Genomic DNA, 24,426 nt, shown 5'->3' with positions numbered 1-24,426 from the left:
GGAGACAATAGGTTGCATCTCCTCCTAATTCCTTGCATCTTCTGTTGGGAATCTCTGAAGTGGATGTGCTTAAATGGGTTGGCCCACCATTAAATATATGCATTGTATATGTGGAGGAGGTGGGAGATTTGGACATAAAATGAATTAAATATTTGTATTTTGAGCTGCAGAAAAACAATTCAATTAAGAGATATGAGATATAGTTACATTGTATGGCCCAATGGAGTTTAGCAATGCGCAGATTCATCCAATAAACTGAATGCCGGTGAACACACATGGTCCGTCACTCTCTCCACAGCCAGGTCTCCTCATAGTGATCCGCTGTTATCTGCAAGTATGCCAATAGAAATCTTTCTGTCCATCTTGGTATCTTTTAAAAATTTTCTTAAATTCTACTTAATTTACATTGATGACCTATCCTTAGGACAGGTCTTCAATATCTCACCAGTAGTGTTGAGCATTCCAATACTGAAATATCGGGTATCGGCCGATATTCGCGGTATCGGAATTCCGATACTTAATTCCGATACTTTTACAATATCGAATACCGGAATCGGAAGTTCCCATAATGCCTGCGCTCTGCAGTGTCTCTGAAGGATGACAAGCTGGGTGGCAGCGCTCAGCTGAGATCCAGCCTGTCATCAGAATGCCATCCCAGCGTGGGAGAATTCTCCTGATTGTTTAAAAGCCGGCGGGCGGTAAAAAGCCGCCGGCTTTTAAACAATCACACGGCCCCATACTGCTTCCCGGCAGCCTCCCACCTCGATCCTCCGCTCCTCTCGCCACCTCCAATCCCAATCGTAAGTTAGGACCGGGCGGGGAGCACAGCACCAAGGAGCGGGGAGCGAAGGACCCGGGCGGGGAAGCCGGCAGTGAAAAGACTTCACCGCCGGCTTTCCCGTTCTGTGCTGTGCTTTCCCGCCGGTTATTTCAAATGAACAGCTGAGGTATCAGGTGATGCCGATCAGCTGTTCATTTGAAGTAGCTGCGGTGCCCTCAGAGGGTTCATGTGAGTTCATGCTTGACTGCATTGCATGAACTCACATGAACTTTCCCACGGCCACACAGGTCAGCCACACCTCCCAGACCATCAGCCCGTCATGATTGGTGTGTGTGGGTGTCTGTGCGATGTGTGCGGGTGTGCGCGATGTGTGCGGGTGTGCGCAGTGTCTGTGCGATGTCTGCGAGTGTGTGCGGGTGTGCGCTGTGTCTGTGCGATGTGTGCGGGTGTGTGCGTGCAGGCAGACATAGGCCGATGTGACACTACTACTCCCATCGGCCTATGTCTGTCCCCCGTCCACTCGTGCCAGCTGGATCAGCTCGATGGGAGCAGTAGTTCCCATCAGCCTGATCCTGCTATTTAAATTGCCCTACTGTGTCCCCAATAAATTTTAAATACATGTCATTGGTGGCCAGTGGTTACCTACAATAAATTAGTTCATACATTACCTGTCCCCGCCGATCGCCACCTAAAATAAAGTAAAAAATAAAAAACTACACCTATACTCACCTAGACACCTAATTCCCCGAAGCCATCGATCTCCTGTAATAAAATATAAAATAATAAACCACAACCTTATCCTTACCCCTCCGTAGTAGTCCACGAGTGTCCCACGAAGATCTCCAGTTCAGGGCAGCCACATAGAATGTGACCGCTCTGAACCGCTGCCGCCGCTAGAGTGACGGGGCCGTAAAGCAGCCTCGTCATTGCATAAGCGGGTTCACCGGAGTTCAGGCAGCGCTGCTCCGGTCAGCTCCTTTACGGCCCTGCTGTATCGTGAGAAATTCCCACGGTACAGCAGTGCCGTAAAGGAGGTCTCCGGAGCAGCGCTGACTGAATGCACTCCGGTGACCTCAGTCAGTGGCTCCCGCTGCCGGGAGCGGATGTGTTCCCGGCAGTGTGAGCTTACAGCAGCCATGCACAGCTGTCACCATCTCCAGATGTGACCGCTGTGCATGGGAGATCAGCGCAGGAACGTGGACAGGTAACTATTTTTTTTTTTTTTTTTTAGTAAACTAAGAATTGAATAAAATGGTGTGTTTTATTTCAAATAAATTATTTTTTTCTGGGTGTAGTGTGTGTTTTTTCTTTTTAACACTTTGTAGGTTAGTAATGGGGGTGTCTTATAGACGCCCATCATTACTAACCTGGGCTTCATGGCAGCTGGCGCTGACATGAACCCCACCACTATTACCCCCTGCCACCGCACCAGGGCAGCGTGGAAGAGTGAGGCTAAGCGCCAGAATTGGCGCATCCTATGGATGCGCCATTTCTGGGGCGGCTGACGGCTGGTGTTTCTAGCCTGGGAGGGGGCCAATATTCATGGCACCCTTCCTGGGCTATTAATATCAGCCCCCAGCTGTCTGCCTAGCCTTTGCTAGCTATTAAAATAGGGGGGACCCCCGTCATTTTTTTTTGGGGGGGGGGGGGTCCCCCATTTTAATAGCTAGTAAAGGCTAGGTATTCAGCTGGGGGCTGATATTAGTAGTCTGGGAAGCTCCGTGGGTATTACCCCCTTCCCAGGCTTCAAACATCTGCCCCAGCTGTCTGCTTAACCTCCGCTAGAGACTAAAATTATAGGGGATCCCACGCCAATTTTTTTTTAAAATAAATCCTTTATTTTAACACTAAATGACATTTGAGGAGTTAATAAAGATGCAGTCCCTAAATTATTATTTATTTTTTAATTAATTTTTCCCAAAAATTTTGACGTGGGCTTTGCTATATTTTTGTATGCCAGCCAGGTACAGCATCCAGCTTCTATGAACGCGCCATTTTCCGGGGTGGCTGCGGACTGCAATTTGCAGCGGGGGGGGGGGGGGTGGGGGCCAGAAAGCTTGGGCCTCCCTGCGCTGCAGATTCCATCCCCCAGCTGACTAGTTGTACCTGGCTGGACACAAAAATAGGGAGAAGCCCCACGTATTTTTTTTTTAAATTATTTCATGAAATTCATGAAATAATAAAGAAAAAAAGGGCTTCCCTATATTGTTGTGTCCGGCCAGGTACAAATAGGCAGCTGGTGGTTGGGGGCAGCCCGTTCCTGCCTGCTGTACCTGGCTGGACCCAAATATAGTGCGAAGCCCCACGTCAATTTTTTTTTAATTATTTCAGGAAATTCATGAAATAATTAAAAAAAAAATTGACGTGGAGCTTCGCACTATATTTGGGTCTAGCCAGGTACAGCAGGCAGGAACGGGCTGCCCCAACCACCAGCTGCCTATTTGTACCTGGCCAGACACAACAATATAGGGAAGCCCTTTTTTTCTTAATTATTTCATGAATTTCATGAAATAACTAAAAAAAAAAAATACGTGGGGCTTCGCCCTATTTTTGTGTCCAGCCAGGTACAACTAGGCAGCTGGGGGCTGGAATCTGCAGCGCAGGGAGACCCAAGCTTTCTGGGCCCCACCCGCTGCAAATTGCAGTCCACAGCCACCCCGGAAAATGGTGCGTTCATAGAAGCGCCATCTTCTGGCGCTGTACCCAACTCATCCAGGGCCCTGGTGCGGTGGCTCACTGGGTAATAAAGGGGTTAAGGCCAGCTTGGCATTATCAGCTGGCCCTAAGCCCGAAATTCATGCGGTCACGCCAATATTAGACATGACCACCATGAATTTCTAGTAAAGTATTTAAAAAAAAACACAACACCCAGAATAAAGTCCTTTAATTGAAATAAAGACACAATTCTTTATTGTTCTAAATTAAACTATACTTACCATCACGCCCATTCCAGCTGAAGCCAACGATCTCCTGCAATAAAAGTAAAATAATAAACCAACATCATCCTTACCTTTCCATGGTTCCCACCACAGCTTCAGCTCTGCTACATCGAGATGACAGGCTGGACCGCAGCAGAACGCTGCCATCCAGCCTGTCATCCCGCAGACACTGAGAAGCGCAGGCATGCTTGCGCTCCTCAGTGTCTCTCTGTGACGGCATCCAGATGAGCCGAGTTCATGTCCAATGAACTCGGCTCACCTCATGCACGTCACTGACAGCGTGGGAAAATTCTCACGCTGAAGCGCTGAGTGCGGGAGAATTTTCCCACGCTGTCAGTGACGTGCATGAGATGAGGTCATGTCCAATGAACTCGGCTCACCTCATGCACGTCACTGACAGCGTGGGAGAATTCTCCTGCACTCAGCGCTTCAGCGTGAGAATTCTCCCACGCTGTCAGTGACGTGCATGAGGTGAGCTGAGTTCATTGCACATGACCTCACCTCATGCACGTCACTGACAGCGTGGGAAAATTCTCACGCTGAAGCGCTGAGTGCAGGAGAATTCTCCCACGCTGTCAGTGACGTGCATGAGGTGAGCCGAGTTCATTGTCGGCTCATCTGGATGCCGTCACAGAGAGACACTGAGGAGCGCAAGCATGCCTGCGCTTCTCAGTGTCCGCGGGATGACAGGCTGGATGGCAGCGTTCTGCTGCTATCCAGCCTGTCATCTCGATGTAGCAGAGCTGGAGCCATCGTGGGAACCATGGAAAGGTAAGGATGAGGTTGCTTTATTATTTTTCTTTTATTGCAGGAGATCGTTGGCTTCAGCTGGAATGGGCGTGATGGTAAGTATGGTTTAATTTAGAACAATAAAGAATTGTGTGTTTATTTCAATTAAAGGACTTTATTCTGGGTGTTTGTGTTTTTTTTTTAACTTTGACTATGGGGTTAGTAATGGGGGTGTCTTATAGACGCCTCTCCATTACTAACCTGGGCTTGATGTCAGCTGGCATTATAAGCTGACATCAACCCCAGCCCTATTACCCCACTGCCACCGCTACAGGGCAGTGGGAAGAGCGAGGCTAAGTGCCAGAATTGGCGCATCCTATGGATGCGCCATTTCTGGGGCGGCTGACGGCTGGTGTTTCTAGCCTGGGAGGGGGCCAATATTCATGGCACCCTTCCTGGGCTATTAATATCAGCCCCCAGCTGTCTGCCTAGCCTTTGCTAGCTATTAAATTAGGGGGGACCCCACGTAATTTTTTTGGGGGGGTCCCCCATTTTAATAGCTAGTAAAGGCTATGTATTCAGCTGGGGGCTGATATTAGTAGCCTGGGAAGCTCCGTGGGTATTACCCCCTTCCCAGGCTTCAAACATCTGCCCCAGCTGTCTGCTTAACCTCCGCTAGAGACTAAAATTAAGGGGAACCCCACGCCAATTTTTTTTTAAATAAATCCTTTATTTTAACATTAAATGACAAGTACAGTAATCAACACTGTCACTGTACTTCATATATATGTGACTGACATGTTTCTATCTATCTAATCTATGTGTGATTCTCTATTCCTTCTATTCTAAATTGTCGGGTACAGATGCTGAATTGCCGGCCGGCTTTCTTAAAGAGACGGTGCATGAAAACACTATTATTTTTTTAAATAAATCCTTTACACTAAATGACAAGTACAGTAACCAACACTGTCACTGTACTTCATATATATGTGACTGACATGTTTCTATCTAATCTATGTGTGAAGCTCTATTCTGTCTGTTATAAATTGTCTGGTACCGCTGCTGAATTGCCGGCCGGCTTTTTTAAAGAGACAGTGCATGAAAACACTATTATTTTTTTTTAATAAATCCTTTACACTAAATGACAAGTACAGTAACCAACACTGTCACTGTACTTCATATATATGTGACTGACATGTTTCTATCTAATCTATGTGTGAAGCTCTATTCTGTCTGTTATAAATTGTCTGGTACCGCTGCTGAATTGCCGGCCGGCTTTTTTAAAGAGACAGTGCATGAAAACACTATTATTTTTTTTTAATAAATCCTTTACACTAAATGACAAGTACAGTAACCAACACTGTCACTGTACTTCATATATATGTGACTGACATGTTTCTATCTAATCTATGTGTGAAGCTCTATTCTGTCTGTTATAAATTGTCGGGTACCGCTGCTGAATTGCCGGCCGGCTTTTTTAAAGAGACAGTGCATGAAAACACTATTATTTTTTTTTAATAAATCCTTTACACTAAATGACAAGTACAGTAACCAACACTGTCACTGTACTTCATATATATGTGACTGACATGTTTCTATCTAATCTATGTGTGGTGCTCTATTCTTTCTGTTATAAATTGTCGGGTACCGGTGTATGCGCTGATGAATTGCCGGCTTTTCGCATAATACATTCTACATTATTCTTAGTTGTTTTTCTTCATGTAGAATTAACCTACAAGGAAAGAAAGGGTTTATTTTCATTCCGATATTTGTGTCCCATTGACTTGCATTGGTTTCCGGTATCGGAATCGGCGATATCCGATACTTTTTGAGTATCGGTCCGATCCAATCCGATACGATATTTCCTGATATTGGAAGGTATCGCTCAACACTACTCACCAGTGAGGGTGTGATACCCAAGTCCTCAATATCTCATCGGTGAGGGTGTGATACCCAGGTCCTCAATATCTCATCGGTGAGGGTGCGACACCCAGGTTCTCAATATCTCATCAGTGAGGGTGTTATACCCAGGTCCTCAATATCTCATCAGTGAGGGTGTGATACCCAGGTCCTCAATATCTCATCGGTGATGGTGCGACAGCCAGGTTCTCAATATCTCATCAGTGAGGGTGTGATACCCAGGTCCTCAATATCTCATCGGTGAGGGTGCGACACCCAGGTTCTCAATATCTCATCAGTGAGGGTGTGATACCCAGGTCCTCAATATCTCATCGGTGAGGGTGCGACACCCAGGTTCTCAATATCTCATCAGTGAGGGTGTGATACCCAGGTCCTCAATATCTCATCGGTGAGCGTGCGATACCCAGGTCCTCAATATCTCATCGGTGAGGGTGCGACACCCAAGTTCTCAATATCTCATCAGTGAGGGTGTGATACCCAGGTCCTCAATATCTCATCGGTGAGGGTGCGACACCCAGGTTCTCAATATCTCATCAGTGAGGGTGTGATACCCAGGTCCTCAATATCTCATCAGTGCGGGTGCGATACCCAGCACCACTGCCGATCAGTTGTTCCCAGTGCTTGTAGATGTGCTTTGTTGCAGAGCTGCACAGCACAGCTCCCTCAACGGTATAGTGGCCAGACACCACACATCCGCCCCATATTCAAATCAATAGGGGGTAGATGTGCAGTACCCTGCTGTAGCCACTATACCATTGACGGCGCTGTGCTATGCAGCTACACAACTGAGCACTTGCACCAACATCGGGAGCAGCTGATCGGTGGGGTTGCTGGGTGTCACATCCCCACCAATCAGATATTGAGGACTGATCCTAAGGATAGTCCATCAATGTAACAGCCTGAGACAATTCTTTTAAAGGGTAACTTGTTTAAATTTTTATTTCCTAATTCTATAGAACACAGATTTTACCTGATAATTGAGAATTAATGATCAGTCTAGGAATAACAAGAAGCAAATTTCTCTGATCATGTTTACTATTTATTTATGTGAAAAATCTGTAGCCGGGCAGTATTTTAACTCTACTTTCTTGCATATTATATGTGTCTTTTTGCAAAAGTTTCCCTTTTAGCCATTTTTATTTTGGCACATTATTTTATGTCGTGTGTTATTGGGGTTATCCAGATCACATCCTGAACCTCTGACTCCCAAGGAAATTACTTTTTTGCTGACGTTCAAAAATCTTTAGCACTTTGAGTTAGCATTGTGCATTTATTTGTTTTCTTCATAAACTCTGCTTTGTCGCTGTGAGGAGCATCATGGGTCGGCATTAACTATTCTGATCACGACTTCTCTTTGTTTTGTTTTTTCTTGCTCCATCCTTTAAATTCTATTACTTGAGCTGCAGAAAATGACTGTAGCCGTTTCCCAGCGTGGGTTAATGTCATACTGATCTGGTGACATAAAAGACTATCACTTACCATGGAAAACATATTTCCTGACCTTGAGAAGATGGGAGGAGTGGACTTGTCATCTCCAGAGTGGTCTGTTTAGAGTGGGCCATCTCCAGACTGTGCAGCTGTCATAGTGCATGGTGTCACTTCTACCTCCGCCTGTGGTGAGGGCTGTGTGGGAACAGCGTGATGTCTGACAGGGTGTGATGGTAATGAAAGGTTTCTTTTCTGGGTGAATTTCCATTACCAGTGCAAGGAACATAACAAACCCATCCAAAAACATTCTCTACATCTGGAAATACCTAACAGTTTATTTATGTAAAAATCCTGTATAGACGTGTTCAGAAAGCAGAAATATCATTTTGCAGAGTCAGATTTTATCTGAAAGTTACATATTCGGAGGCGTTGATAACAGATAATCCTACTTGTGACTTCTGATCGGTTCTTACTGGTGTCTTTATTCTTCCAGAATTCTGCTTGTTGTCTGAAAAACAAGGAGGCTTCGAGAAGGCATCAAGTGGGAAGTATCCATGTACTACTTCCGGTTTTTATGACCATCGGTCTCTATGTGACTTTGATGTTGTGGATGGGGCCAGGGATGTGTCTGTCGAAGGGAAACCCATTCCAAGCCATGCTGCCCTGTCGGTTTTGAAACCAGGTACTTTCTCACTGTGAATATCGGCATTTCAAGAGTCACATTTCATGGACACACCTAGCCACTATATAAATGATCTTTTGTTTCCCACAGTTTTTTAAGAACAGTACTGATTTTACCTACCGAAAATAATAACAGTGATGGGGCAGTGAATTGTTTGCTTTTATGCATAATTAATACACAAAAAAAGTAAAAATAGCAGTATATTAGTTCGGAAAAAAATAATTTTATTACTCACTTCAGTGTCTGTCAGTTTTGGTTGTCTTTTGGTGATAACCGAACCTGCCGACTACTGCAACTGCGGCCATCAACCAGGTTAGTTATCACCAGGGAAAGCATGGACCAGCCATGTGTGTATGGATGGACGAGAGGACTCAGCCAGGGTGGGGGCCACGCTTACAGGTTGGTTCTTCATGTGACATCCATAGGACATATGGACTGGGGCTATCATGGTTAGACATCCTCTTTTAAAGGGAATCACTCGATTCATGCTGCACAAACAATGGGCAGCGTTAATCAGTGCCTGGCTGCACAATTGTGGCCTGGTATATATTTCTCTGAAACGCTCCTGAGTTTTAAAAAGCCGTTCAGGGGGGAGCGTGACACTAGGCTAGGCTGCTCTCTGCTTATAGCTCTGCCAGATCTTCAAATTATATTGTGTACATCAAAAGGTGCTGGGAAAAGCTTTCAAACAATAGAGAAACAAGATACATAACTTAACTTTAATGACTTTTTAAAAGGTCGCAATTGATGAATAGGGCAAAAACATCTGGAATTGCCAAACTATGCCCACAATACCCAAAACAGGTGAGCACATATAAAATGGACTTAAAAAAAGGTGCACGTAGAATAATGAGTGCAAACAAAGAAAAAAGGTGCAAAACACACAAAACTAGACAAAAAGCAAAGGCAATGACGAATCGGGACTGAGGTTATTAGCGTTGTAAGGTGCATGTAATACTACACAATACACAACCATGAACTCGAGTTCCACATTTCTTTCAATGCTGACCTGTTTTAGTAATTTAACTGTTATAATCATCAGTAGAAGTGGTTTTATCAGCATAATAGGTCAGCGCTAATTCCCGGTAGTATATTGAGAATATTGCTGTCCGTGGTAATGAGGTCATTAATTACAAACAGATAATGCAATAATTAATAGTAGTAAAGCGACCAGTGTGAGGAGGTCCCTGAAGCACTAATGTTGTTAAGTGATAAGAAACGTAGACTTGATGTGTAATGTAAATTTCCCTTGAAGTGACCCCTGCTACTTTAGGAAAAGTATTTTGGCCAACCATTGCTCCCCCACGAGCACATCTTGTGAAATGTAATGGTGCAACTTTTCACCCCCAAGAGACATATGATGTACTGAGTCCGCATCTCTTTTGGCAGATGATGTCTGTATTATTCAGCCATCATCTGCCTCTAACAGCTGAGCTCCGCCCACAGTAGTTAACCTGTTAAATCAATCTGTTACAATCTATGACAGTGGCATTTACAGCGCGTGTCCCAGGGGGCGTTCTGTTCTAACCTCCCATCGGCGCTCTCAAGACATGATCAAGGGGCGCTGATAGGTTGTCTTGACAGCTGGGTCTATTAAAGACAATGGTCCGTATCATGACGGCACTCCTGTGAAAGCCAGCCCGTGCCTATCGTTCATGATTTTTGCTATATTCAGCATTACTCTAGTATTGCTGCACATCACACAAGTAATCGGACAATCACAGGTTCAAGTCCCGTGAGGGGACAACAAATGCGGTGAAAATAAACATTAAGAAGAAAAAAATGAACGTGGTATCTCCACTTTCATAAAAGTTTTTTTGGTATATATTGCATTTGTACTGTTTGTGCACAGGGATGTTAACCAGAAAACAGTGTGAAATATTGAATGAAAATAAAAATATCGTCCACCACTAGGCAGAGCATACTGATTTTTGAGGCAGCACCTGTTAGTGACAGCTGCATGTGTTAACCACAAAGTCAATTTAGACCCCCAGTGATACTGCTAGGATACTACATGATGAGCTCGTAAATCATTATGTTTAACCTTATAAAAAACACATATTAATCTAACAATTCCTTATTGCTGCTTCCTACCACTGCCTGGGTCTTCCACTAGTCTTTGCTCTTGCTCTTCCGAAATGGCTGGGTCTTGACCTCTGCAGCCATCTCCTTAAAGAGAACCTGTCACTAGAAAAATGCAGACTAATCTGGAGGCATCATGGCAGAAAGTAGAGGGAGCTGAGCAGCTATATAGTTTTGTGAGAAAAGACTTGAGTATAACATGTTTTTCATCATTTAAACCTCTGCTCTTTGTGGGGTTTTCAGTCCAGTAGGCGGTCCTATCAGTGACTATCTCTGCATGCACACTTATACATAGATAGCTGTCAGTCACTGATAGGACCGCCGGCAGGACTGAAAACCCCAGAAAAAGCAGAGGACTAAATGATTAAATCAAGGGTTATACTGAATGTTTTCTCACAAATCTATATATCAATCTATTTAGCTCCCTCTTCTGTATAATATGCTGATTGCAGAATAGACTGCATGTTCATGGTGACAGATTCCTTTAAATGGGTAAACTTGTCTCATCTTCTTAAATGGGTAAAATTGCAAAGTGCTTGTAAAAGCAAGCAACTTCGTAATTTACCTTCTATTAAAAATGTTTAATGTTATAGTTTTTTGCTCCTTGCCTAGGTTACCAGCCATCTCTGCACTCTATCAGGGGTGGCCTGTCTCATAGACAAGGAGTGCAGTGTTGGCAAGCTCTTTGCTATAGAGCTTGTAAGCGCTGCTTTGAACCTGGCTGAATCTGGACAGCTTCGGTACCCCTGCACTCCTCCGAATGCTGCAAAGGCAAAGCTGCCTCTGTTAGCAACCTGGGAGAGAGCGTACAGTTCAGGCCTCCGATGCAACCATGTCACTGATCTGAACTGTCAGTCATCAGTAGTGCACTGCCCCGTGACAAGTGGGAAGCTGGAAAGTGCTCTTCTGAAGATTGAACATGGGACAAACCCTTTAAGTAGATTATATTATAGAGACATTGCTGCTCACACAAGTCAAAATTGTTCACGTTCATTACTAGGTCCTGGCACACAACTGTTCATTGGCTGTAGCTTATGACTAGGAAAGTTTTAGAGGTTTTGCCAAGGTAATGCGGGGCAGGGATAGGGGTTTCTACAATTTTTCATGATTGAGGCTTCAAAGGGAAGACAAACCTTAATATAACAGATCTCACATAAATGGATTGTATCTATCACGTCTTAAACGTTAACCTTTGAAAAACTAAATACCAGTGATTCCAGGTTTAGAGTCGGTATGTCAGGTCTTGACCCCGAGTCATTTTACACCATGGCACACTATGTTCATCACATTGGAAGCATTGCTTACATACTGTCTCGTGTCCTGTGTCCCTGAACGCCGGACTCCATCAGCAACCCAACTTTGTTTCTCACAGTCCAATATTACTTTGTACCTGTGACATTTACATGGTGGTGTAACATTATAGGATGATAACACAGAGAAGTTTAGGGGAACATAATGTAAAATGTGTACTTTACTTTGCCATAAACTAATATTACCAGATCCAGGTCAGGGCTGGCACTATGAAAACAAAATATGGCTAAGTTTATATAAACCTATTGCTGTTTGGTTTTCAGAGAGATTAATGGTGGGGGGGGGGTTGTCTGGTGAGAGAAAAAGTATATATGAAGCAATAGGCACCTCATTGATCCCCCACCAGACTGGCCATAATTCCACAGCGCTTTACATACATTATCATCACTGTCCCCATTGGGACTCACAATCTAAATTTCCTATCAGTATGTCTTTGGAGTGTGATAGGAAACCGGAGAACCTGGAGGAAACCCACGGAAACATGGCAAGAGCATACAAATTCCTTGCAGGGGTTGTCCTTGCCTTATTTAAAAAAAAATTTTTGCCAGACACCCCTCTGAAAATGAAACATTTAGGGCAAACATGTAAAACTCTGTCCCGCAGGCCAAATCTGGCCCGCAAGGTGATTATATTTGGTCCGCGATGCCATATGGAGGACTATGTTGGGCCAATTATACTGTGGGGGGCTGTATGGGGATCACAGTTGGGGCATCACCATACTTTGCCAGGGGAGTTGAGGGAGAGGGGATGTACCGTTGGGTCATTATACCATGCGTGTGGAGGGAACTTTGGGAGTATCGTATTGTGTTTGGGGGCACTTTTGTTGGCATCATACTTTATGGGGGGAAATTAAAGGGCAATCTAGGGGCTTCAATAGGAGGAACATTACTTTGTAAGAGCTGCATGGTTGTGACATATGCTTTTCTGTGACCCCACCGAGTATTTAGGTTTTTTTTTTTTTGGGGGGGGGGGGGGGGGGGCAATTAGAACTTGTGCTATGGGACCCCATAATTTTTAAGTATGCCCCTGCCCGCGAGGAAATACCCAATGCTCCGGTCATGTGGTCTGTCTCTTAAGATTTATTAATTAAAATGTGTCTTTATTTGTGGGACAACCCCTTTAAGTCTGATTCCATATTTGATGATAAATAAAAACTTCCTCAATTGTACACTTTTTTATAAATAAATAAAACTGCAACTTTGTCCAAGTTTTTTATTTTCAGCCCTCTGTGTATTTGGGTTTGACATCCCTGATAGGGTATATTGACAAACAATAGATATTCAGTGGTTTTATAGGTGAAAAATCTGTGGAGTGTTACAGCTGGAGCAAAGTGGGTGGCATTTCAACTGTGCCAAATCTCCAAAATTATTGCTAAGTAGAGCCTTCCTCCTTTACCCAGTAGTCGGCATTGCCTTCACCTCCCCTTAGCAGGCTGAGCATTGCTTCCCCCATTAACCCATACCTACATCAGCCTACCCTCCTACATAAATTTAGCTCCTACCTAATTTGTGGTGCGCCCTTTACTGGCAGGTAAGTACAATTAAGCAGCTTATTAATGGCAGATGCATGTTGCTTGTTTTTCAGAATAGTTGGGCAGCACGGTGGCTCAGTGGTTAGCACTGTAGCATTGCAGCGCTGGGGTCCTGGGTTTAAATCCCACCAAGGGAAACATCTACAAGGAGTTTGTATGTTCTCCCCGGGTTTGTGTGGGTTTCCTTCGGATTTTCCGGTTTTCTCCCACACTCCAAAGACATACTGATAGAGAATCTAGATTGTGAACCCCAATGGGGACAGAGATGCTGATGTCTGTAAAGCGCTGTGCAATATGATGGCGCTATATAAGTGAGTAAAATAAATAAATAAAACAGGATTTTGGGAGGAACTGACAGCACTGTCATTAATTGACAGCCACTGTATGTCATCACTCAAAGCAGGAGTAGTTTTTTTTATCAAGCAGAGCAGAAAGCTGTCAATGACCGCTGGGCTCCATGCATTCCAGTTTCTGAATACATGGAGGGGAGACTTGGCCACCAGGGCTAGTTCTGTAGTCACTATGGCAGTCTGGTTTGTAGTGGTGGTGCCTTTACCCTGCACCCTAACAACAATCTTTATGTGCTGCTAACTTTAATTATGTAATTAAAACATCTTCGGAATCTGTTCCACATAATGGACCTTGGCAGGAGATTGTAATGTGTCCCCCGAGATGCGCGCCGCTTACTGCTACAGTGTGTTCTGCATTAATGCACAAAATCGGACGGTGAGGAAAAACAAACACTAGCAAAATGTGTAACTAAGACAAAATACACTCTAGTACCGCAGGAACAAATTCATGAAATGGTTCTCACCTTCTAAGAGCCTGTTGTGTTGTGTGAGATATACTATGCTTATGTCATAAAAGCGCTTCATAGTAGCATAAAGGGCACTTTGATTTGACTTTTTTTCTCCCTTTTTTCTCTTGAAAGACATATTGGAGCTTACAAAGCGCTTTGCTTTATTACAAGAGCTTTCTGATTCCCAGCGTGAAGAGCTGTATAATCTGCTGTGTGAAATATTAGATGATGGACAAATAGTTGCTCAACTCCAGGCTGTGGTAAGATCAGCGGACTGTGTGCATGTTAAATATGGTGCCTTCATCAAGACTGGATAATAAACTTAAAGGGGTTGTCTCATGAGCAAAGTTCATTTTAAACAATAGATTTTGGAGTAATAATAATCTCCACAATTGGATGTGTTTAAATAAAATGTTCCTGTGCTGAGATAATCTTATAAATGTGCCCCTGCTGTGTACTGTGTAATGGCTGTGTCTGACCGTGCAGGAACATGGTCTGATCATACCACATCTCCTGGGCAGGGGAGGACGCAAAAGAATATACAGACATTACAGCATGGGATCACAGCTGATTCTTTCTGTGAGATAATGCATTTTTAAAAAACAGGAAGGAAATGTTTTACCTCACAAAAATAATCAGCTGTGATCCCGTGCTGTCCTGTCTGTATACTCTTTTGCTTTCTCCCCTGCCCAGGAGCTGTGGTATGATCAGACCATGTTCCTGCACGGTCCGATACAGCCATTACACAGTACACAGCAGGGGCACATTTATAAGATTATCTCAGCACAGGAACATTTTATTAAACACATCCAAATGTGGAACTTATTATTATTCCAAGATGTATTTCTTAAAATCAACTTTGTTCATGGGAAAACCCTTTTAAGGCCCCCATACACATTAGCTGTCTCTCCTGACTCCCCCATACACAAAAATGCCCAGCTTGGATGAGCTCTCCTGGTTCTCCATGAGCCACAGTCAGACTCCACTGGGAGCGGCTTATCTCCAGGAAGAACAAAAGGATCGACTGGTGAAATTCAGAAGGCCAAATCCTTCACTCCCCTGATATCTGTCTAGTAAAAGTTGGGAGGCCCCCATATACATTAGCTTGTCAGCCAATCCCAGCAGATTCAGTCGGCTTTTGTCTAATGTGTATGGAGGCTTTTAATCCACATCTCGTTTGTTGTGTGCTCTGGGAAATCTTCCTACATTCATTCTTACATGTCCAAAGTCTACAATGGACCCAGTGAATGCCAAAAAGTGTTCTTTTAGCATACAATAGGCCACTATGAGTTTGCATGCCTGTGTTTTTTATATATAGGAAAGCATTGTCAATTACAGTCGGGAAAATAAGTATTTGATACACTGCCGATTTTGCAAGTTTTCCCACCTACAAAGAATGGAGAGGTCTGTAATTTTTATCGTAGGTACACTTCAACTGTGACAGACAGAATCTAAAAATAAAAACTAGAAAATCACATTGTATGTTTTTAAATAATTTAAATTGCATTTTATTGCATGAAATAAGTATTTGATCACCTACCAACCAGCAAGAATTCTGGCTCTCACAGACCTGTTAGTTTTTCTTTAAGAAGCCTTCCTACTCTGCACTCATTACCTGTATTAATTGCACCTGTTTGAACTTGTTACCTGCATAAAAGAAACCTGTCCACACACACAATCAATCACACTCCAACCTCTCCACCAGGGCCAAGACCAAATAGCTGTCTAAGGACACCAGGGACAAAATTGTAGACCTGCACAAGGCTGGGTTGGGCTATAGGACAATGGGCAAGCGGCTTGTTGAGAAGGCAACAACTGTTGGCATAATTATATAATTATTAGAAAATGGAAGAAACATAAGATGACTGTCAATCTTCCTTGATCTGGGACTCCATGCAGAATCTCACCTCATGGGGTAAGGATGATTCTGAGAAAGGTCAGGAATCGGCCCAGAACTACATGGGAGGACCTGGTCAATGACCTGAAGAGAACTAGTACCACAGTCTCAAACGTTACCATTAGTAACACACTACGTCGCCATAGATTAATATCCTGCAGGGCATGCAAGTTCCCCCTGAAGAAGAAGGATGAGTACAACCGCAAGAACTTCAACCCAACCATGAAGCATGAGGGAAACCTCATACTTTGGGGGTGCTTTTCTGCAAAGGGGACAGGACGACTGCACCGTATTGAAGGGAGGATGGATGGGGGTCATGTATCGCAAGATTTTGGCAAACAACCTCCTTCCCTCAGTAAGAGCATTGAAGATGGGTCGTGGCTGGGTCTTCCAGCATGACAATGACCCGAAACACACAGCCAGGGCAACTAAGGAGTGGCTCCGTAAGAAGCATTTAAAGGTCCTGGAGTGGCCTAGCCAGTCTACAGACCTGAACCCAATAGAAAATCTTTGGAGGGATCTGAAACTCAATGTTGTCCAGCGACAGCCCCGAAACCTGAAAAATTTGGAGGAGGAATGGGTCAAAATCCCTGCTGCATGGTGTGCAAACTTGGTTAAGAACTGCAGGAAACGTCTGACCTCTGTAATTGCAAACAAAGGTTTCTGTACCAAATATTAAGTTCTATTTTTCTATTGTAACAAATACTCATTTCATGTAATAAAATGCTAATTGATTATGTAAAAATCATACAATGTGATTTTCTAAATTTTTTTTTAGATTCTGTTTCTAACAGTTGAAGTCTACCTACGATAAAAATTGCTGATCTCTCCATTCTTTGCAGGTGGGAAAACTTGCAAAATCATCAGTGTATCAAATACTTATTTTCCCTGCTGTATGCTTTCCTTTGTAAAAGGGCATAGTAAAAAAAAAAAAGTTAAAGTATACGAAATTGTATATGTTTTTCTATAATAAGATACAATGGCTGTTGCATGTGAGCGAATGTCTACTGTGGCATATGTTGTAGGATTTCCCCTGAGATATACAGTGGTGACCAAAAGTTTTGCTTATTTTTTAAAGTGTTATTACTTCTGTCTGGTTGTTGTGATGCCATTTCCCTGGTAATATGAATTGAAAGTGCATGAAGTTGTCATCATGCAAGACCTTAAATTTTAACCAAAATGCTTTTGAATATAGGTATGGTCATTTAATTAAAGAAAACTGACGGCCAAAAGTTTTGCATATACTATTTATTGATCATAACATAGAGAGTAATTCATTGTTTACAATGCCATAACTTAGTATTTTGTAGCATAATCTCTTGCTTTAATTACTGCACTACACCGACGGGGCATTGAAGCCACTAGGGTATTCAAGACATCTTGAGGGAACTTGCAGGCTAAGAGCAGTAGGGATTCAATCCTACTGCTCTTAGCCGTCGCACCACAGTTTGGCGACTTACCATATTCTTCATTCATTTTGTGAAATCTGTACAGCACTTTTATGGACATCAGATACTGACTTTTTCTTAATAATGTGATCAACTCTGGAGGAAGTTTTCCGTGGTCGTCCACTTCTAGGTTTGTCAGCTGTTCCATAACCTTTTTCTTTCTTTAGTGTACATGACACTTGACTCTGAGAACAGGTGAATTCCATAGCTCCTCTTTTTGGCTTTTGCCTGACTTCACTCTCAGAATAATAAGCTTCCTGACATCTGGTGATAAATTTGGCTTTGTCTTTGCCATATTTTAACCTAAAAACACACATTAAAAAAAAAAATTAGGCAAAATTTGACTACCCATGACAAAATATGCAAAACATTTGGCCCAGCAAATGTTGAAAACTAACACATAATGTCAAACACAATTTTCGTCCTTAAAGCTGACAACCACTTGCTTCCGGTTTACTAAAATCACCAGGATAATGGCATCACAACAACCAGACAGTAGTAATCACACTTTAAAAAAAAAAAAAAGCTAAACTTTTGGTCGCCACTGTACATAAGGGAATACTCGCAGTGTAGAACTCCTCTGGAAATGAAAATTGTGATATGGAAAAGAGCTTTATTCAACCATTTCAAACATTTGAGTTAAATCACAAGTCATGGTTTTGCAAAACTGCAATATAACAGAGGAATACACTCCGACTTTTATTAAAGCTCGTTTTGTTAAGCTGAAGGTGTAAGTCCTTACGTTGTTGTACATTAGTCTGCATGTACATGACTGCATTCAAAGTAATGTCCATGGATGTGTCAGATACACTTCTTATCTTTCAGTTAAAATGATAAGTTGTTCAATGGTTTAGCTTTAAAGGGTTACTCCAGGACTTTTGTAATTGATGGTGTATCCTTAGAATAGGCCACCAATATCAGATCAATGGAGATCGGACTCCTGACACGCCCAACATGGCGAATTGAAATGAAGGCAGTGCTGCTTCCTCATATTTGCCAGGCTCACTGCCATACTTGCCATAGCAGCGATGCCTGGTACTGTAGCTGTCTGTAGCTCAGCCCTGTTGAAGTGATTGGCACTAAGCAGTATTACCTAACACAGTTGCTATAAGTGTACTGTGCCTGGTAAAAAATAAAGGTGAGGCAGTGCTTGTGGGAGTGCAATGGCCCCTATCAATCAGATGATTGATGTGGCTGCATTAGGGGTAGGGAATCATTTTTGTGCCAAGGGCCACTTGGATATTTACACTATCCTTCGGGGGCCGTACAAATTGTGCGCTAACTCCGCCCACGATGTACGTCCAGACGCTGGCACTGGTGTCAGGAGGTGATCTTTCACTGCACGCACCTCAGCGTTCAGTAGTGAACACTGCATTCTCACAGAGCAAGAAGAAATGTATGGGCCGGTAGCTGTCAAAATACAGCTGCCGGCCCAAGCATTGCAGTCCCTGGAAATCTGCCCAGGGGACCAGATGAAAGGTTATCAAGGGCCATAAACGGCTCACGGGCCTAAGGTTACTCACCCCTGGGCTACATGGAGTCAAACCTCCACCAATCATAAGAAAGGGAATTTGTCATCAGAAAATGATCTTTTGTTTAATTTGGTCTTTTCTGTTATATTTTATTTTCTTTATATTTTCTTTATTTTTTTATTTTTTATATCGCTATCTATATTTTAAAAAGTAATCCGAATTCTCTCTATTTTCGCCAAATACTATTCATACTTCCTGCTCTCAACAGCAGCCACGTGAACATAGGCAGCAATAGTCTGGCTGTAACTCATTGCATTGTACAGACTTCTAGGCATGAACTATCCCCCATCCCCTGTAGACTGTGAGCCCTCGCGGGCTGGGTCCTCGCTTCTCCTGTGCTAGTCGCCGACTTGTATTGTTCAAAATTTATTGTAATTGTTTGTACTATGTATCACATGTAAAGCGCCATGGAATAAATGGCGCTATAATAATTATAACTATGAAAGGAGGAGTGGAGGTGAGCTGTGACATCCCCTATTGTAAATAGTGGATCCTGTGTTCTCTACTATATGTAGTATCGCTAGCTGTCATAGTTAACCTGACTGTCATGATAATGAGACTGCTGAAAAGTCATCTGTGCAGAACAGGAATTATAAATCTAATATAACGCCAAGGGAACATTGTGAAATTTGGAAGTATTCTGTTTTTTTTTATATAGATCGTTATTTGGAGAAGTGAATAAAAACAAAATGTTTAAAAAATACATTTAACATATAAACCTGATTAGGTCATTTACTGATGATACATTCCCTTTAAAGGGCATCTGTCAGTAGGATCATCCCTCCTAAGCTGTTTATATGGGCATGTAGGTCATAGATGGTTGAATAAAATGATAGCTTGATATCTGCAATCAGATATCTTATTCCAGCAAAATCCACTTTTTTACATAGATCTACCTAAGAATCTGCCTCCAGAGTTTATTTTAAATGAGAGGAAATGTTACCAGTGAGAGACATGTAGATCAGGAGGGCGGACTGTCAGTCTTTACATGTCTCACACTTGTAACACCACCTTTCATTTATAATAATCTCTGGAGGCATATTCCCAGGGAGAGCTATGTCTGGCCCATAGATCTTAACAGCTCATTTGCATATTAAGAAAAGCATGCATTTCTCTGGAATAAGACATCGGATCACAGATATCAGGGTATTATTTTATTCAATTTTCTATGTCCATATAGATGGCTTAGAAGAGTTGATCCTACTGACAGATTCCCTTTAAAGGGTTAGTCTGTTGCCACGCAGTTCCGCATTGTGAGGTGAGCGGTGCTGATGTTGTGCCTACAGATTCCTACCAATCAAGCGCTCATCCTAGCAGATTCACATCTCCCCTCCTGATCCAGAAGTGAGCGGGGCTGGACTATCCCTTTAAGGCTACATAGGAAACATTCCAAAGAAGAACATTATGGATAATAACAGACCATCATCCTGTGAAACCAGTAGCCATGACTCCAGCATGAATAGAGCTTAATTTGTTATGTACGTTAATAGCATCTAATAAATTCAGAATTTGAGCACTGATGGCAAATACTGTGTTGGACATAATATTGCAGTTGTGAATCAGCTAAGCCAAAAGCAGGATATTGCTTTCTGGACGCAGCAGCATACATCTTGCTGAGGGGCATAATTAACTTGCTTGTTTTTCCATTTGCATCATTGCCTTTGTACTGTTTAAATACAGCTCATTTTTCTCCGGTCTGCTCCGCTAAGCAGGGAGCGATCTGTACACACAGATCAGATGTGAGGCCGCTCTCCGCTGATTAATGATTGCTACATGATTGTCCGTCTTGTCTCTACTAGGTAGAAGAGATCTGCTTAGGGGCTACGCCTGGCGTGACGTTTCTGAGTGAACTAAAGTTGTCCCAGAAAGAACTTGTAGCAAAGATCCTGTCCCTGGTAGGATACGATCTGCAAAATGAGAAGCTAATCGAACACTCAAAAAAGGAATTGATCGCTGCCTTCCACATCCTCACCAGTGCCCTGGATGGTAATGCATTTATTTTAATTTTTCTTCTGTATTTTTAGGATTAGGACCAAAAAGTGTATTTAATAAATATTTCCTTTTCCTTTGGCAGCAGAACATTTACAATTCAGACACAAATAGATTTTTTCCATACTGTATTTCCTTCCACTCTTGACAGATGGTTGTCTATAAATATCTTCTGGCAGTCCGATGTAAATCGGCTCCACGTAGATGCGACAGGATCAGAATATATATTAACCTTGTGAAAAGAAAATAGTGATAAAATCTATTAGTAGCATAACAATTATTATGACTCTGTCCATATTAGGGCAAAAAAGCATCATAGAGGAAATTTCCCACCCTGGGGACCCCTTCTGTGAGCCAGGATGAAGAGCAGCTCTGTTCCGGTGGTTCTTCTACAGGCGGACTCGAGCTGTTCTTGTATTACACCCACAGCCACTAATTTGGGTGTGTGCTCTAGGGAAATTGCCTGCCTGGCCCCAGATTTAACCTTCAAAGTAGTCACCTGTTGCAGGACCAAGGGCGATCAGCTGCATTTAGAAAAGGAGTGTCTTTGATGAGAAAACTTCTTTAAAAGAAATCTATGGATCTATAACCTCATGTGTGATTCCCTGTGATGTTATGTTTAGAACGCTCTCTATGGGTTCATTCAGACGTCCGATTTTCACGTAAGAGAGCTATCCGTGTTTTTCACAAATGACACTCACACCTGTGATAATCTATGGGGCCACTCACATGTTCGTGATTGATCCTCTCGGTCTATGGAAAATTGCAGAGACATGTCCAATTTTGATCCGAGTGTCAGATCACAATCGGCAACACAAGTCAGTGGGTCCATGAAAAAATCGGACCGCACTCGGATGACATCATGGACTGTCAAAATGGAGAAGGCAGAGAAACTTTTCATTTTTTATCTCTCCACATATAAGAAAAATAAGAAAAACGGATGACACTCGGACCACATGCTGACCAAAGTCTGATCAGAATAATTGGTCCGTTATTCTTGTAAGTGGAAAAATCTGACGTGTGAATGAGCCCTATTACTGTCTGTGTTAGGAAACCTATCAATTAGCGTCGGGCGCCTGCATCTCATATATACATCAGACACCTGCTTACCAGCATTAGCATTGCTCTGCGACAATTGTACAGTGAGTTCAGGTCAACTACTGAAATGAGCGTGCCTATTCATGCAGCAATACTGGGTTGTAGGTTCATGTTAAGTTCTGTTCGCATTTCTGTTGCTTTTAAAAAGAAAAAATAGTGTTGTCTGCTAAACAGAAACCTGAATCCATTAGCCTGTGTTCATACGTAGCAGTCATGCTGCTGCAGCCCTGTAATGCTGAGGAAATTTACTGCATAACCAACTAACCTTAAAGGGAAACAGTTGAAGGGAAAATAGAAATCTTGAAATTTTCACATTGGCTACTGAGGTTTTATTTGGACTGTAATATCCGGTTGTTTCAGGAAACAACACATGTACATAGACACAATAGTCACAACCCCAACCATATATTTTGTCTTGATGCGTCTAATGACCTTGTGCGAAGGTCAATGTGAAGGGAGGGGACGGAGTCAGCGGTGACATCTCCTACTGTGATAGTTGATCCTGTGTTATCAGCTGTGTATAGAGGTGTTACCTGTAATTGTAAACCTGTCTCTGATGATAAGAAGCCTGCAGAAAACTCTTCCTGAAAGGACAGGGAGTATGAGTTTAAAAAAGCCCCAGTGGGCACTGTGAAAATTCCAAGACTATTTGTTTTCGTTTTTAATAAAGATCATGATATGAAAAAAAAAAAAAGATTGCCGGAAATATTTTTATAATCGTTATTATCCTTTTGAGTTGAAACTTAAAGTAACCAGTGCATGTAGCAAAGCCAAAAAGACCATACAGCTCCCTATAACAACTGTGCTGCCCGTCGAGTGCCTTATATACAGAGACATTCTTCCCGAATACCAAGGCATTTTGGTTAGAAAACCTTCATGCTTACAGGATCTGATGGAGGATGGCACAATTGTTGTCAGTTTGACTATTACAGAAATTGACAGTGAAAGTAGAGTCATAAAGAAGTACACTATAGGCACCATCTATTGATGCCCTAGTTTGGATGGAATTACGAGATCAAATACTGCACTTCTGGGTATTATTTGGTGCAATTAATAAATAGATTTTAAATCTATTAGAAATTCACATCCAAATCCGATTCGGTATGAGAAAAAAATAAACACTTGTACTCACCTTCCTTCCCTGTGCTCCAGCGCTGCGTCCTGTTCTGCCAGCCGCTGATCTCAGCATCTGAGCAGCGAATGACGTCACTGCCATGCGCTCTCAGACGCTGAGGTGAGCTGCGGGGATATTCACTCCTCTTCGCGCCGGGACTCCGCGCTGTGGAGCGGAGTGAATATTCATTTTCTTCAATAGCGCACAATGTAGCCGCAGCCGGCTTCCTGCCCGCTACTAAAGAGAATGACTATTCGCTCCTCTTCACACCTATGGGAGTGGGGAGAAGTGAATATTCATACTCTCTAATAGCGGGCACAGAGAATCGCTGAGCTGCTGCAGGAGCCAGCGGCTGCAGATACAGTGTGCGCTGTTAAGGAGAATGAATATTCACTCCTCTTCACTCCCATAGGCGTGGAGAGGAGTGAATATTAATTCTCTTTAGTAGTGGGCACACAGGATCGCCGAGCTGCAGCAGCTGGTTACTGCCTGTGCCCTGCTCCTCCGCCATCGCCCCCCCAGCCTCACCCCACCATCCACTGCTAGAATGTGAGGATATACTAGAGTATAAGCCGAGGGGGGCTTTTGAGCATAAAAAATGTGCTGAAAAAGTCGGTTTATAGAGGAGTATATACAGTAAGTTCTTCTCCACACCTGTGCTGCGAGAGAATCGATTCACGGTAAACTGACACTTGGCTCAAACTCTGATCAGAGTGTAATTTGCATAATTGGCTCGTAGCCAAAGAATGTGAGTAGCGCAGTTCATACCGACCAAAACCAGCATGCAATAATGAAGTCTGCAGCGAGCAAGGTGGGAAATCACAGAGATATAGCGCAACAGGCACTGTACACAAGGGCAAAACCAATAATTGAACCATGTAACAAAACTAAGATTTAGAACAGGTAAAGGTCAGTAACACAATGGCAAAGATCGAAGCAGAAGCTGGCACTGTTCCAGCATGCTCCTATGCACATGCAGGGGTTAAACAAGGAAATTATTGGGAATAAACAGGCAGAAGAAATTAAATAAAACTTAATGAAAGAATACAAACAGTACTAAAATAATAATAAAAAAAAAAGGGAACGCTGGATGCCGCCATTTTCCAGATGGTAGAATGTGCTGTAACCTGTAGGTGGTGGGCTCAA

General features: G+C 42.9%; 1 protein-coding gene across 2 annotated transcripts in view; it reads left to right on the top strand.

Annotated features, from left to right (window-relative positions):
- The window catches only part of GSDME (gasdermin E), a 130,273-nt gene that overhangs the window by 78,719 nt on the left and 27,128 nt on the right, over positions 1–24,426 (top strand). For both annotated transcript variants that reach the window (XM_073677870.1, XM_073677871.1), the window contains exons 6-8: positions 8,291–8,479; positions 14,335–14,462; positions 20,879–21,065. In XM_073677870.1, coding sequence (XP_073533971.1) covers positions 8,291–8,479; positions 14,335–14,462; positions 20,879–21,065 — 504 coding nt within the window. The remainder of the gene's footprint in view (positions 1–8,290; positions 8,480–14,334; positions 14,463–20,878; positions 21,066–24,426) is intronic.

Source organism: Phyllobates terribilis, unplaced genomic scaffold, assembly GCF_046119375.1.
Source record: "Phyllobates terribilis strain yellow unplaced genomic scaffold, ASM4611937v1 Scaffold_4__5_contigs__length_816908805, whole genome shotgun sequence".
Classification (NCBI taxonomy): Eukaryota; Metazoa; Chordata; class Amphibia; order Anura; family Dendrobatidae; genus Phyllobates; species Phyllobates terribilis.
The sequence above is the reverse complement of the archived record's forward strand: the minus strand, read 5'-3'. Positions and strand labels throughout refer to the sequence as shown.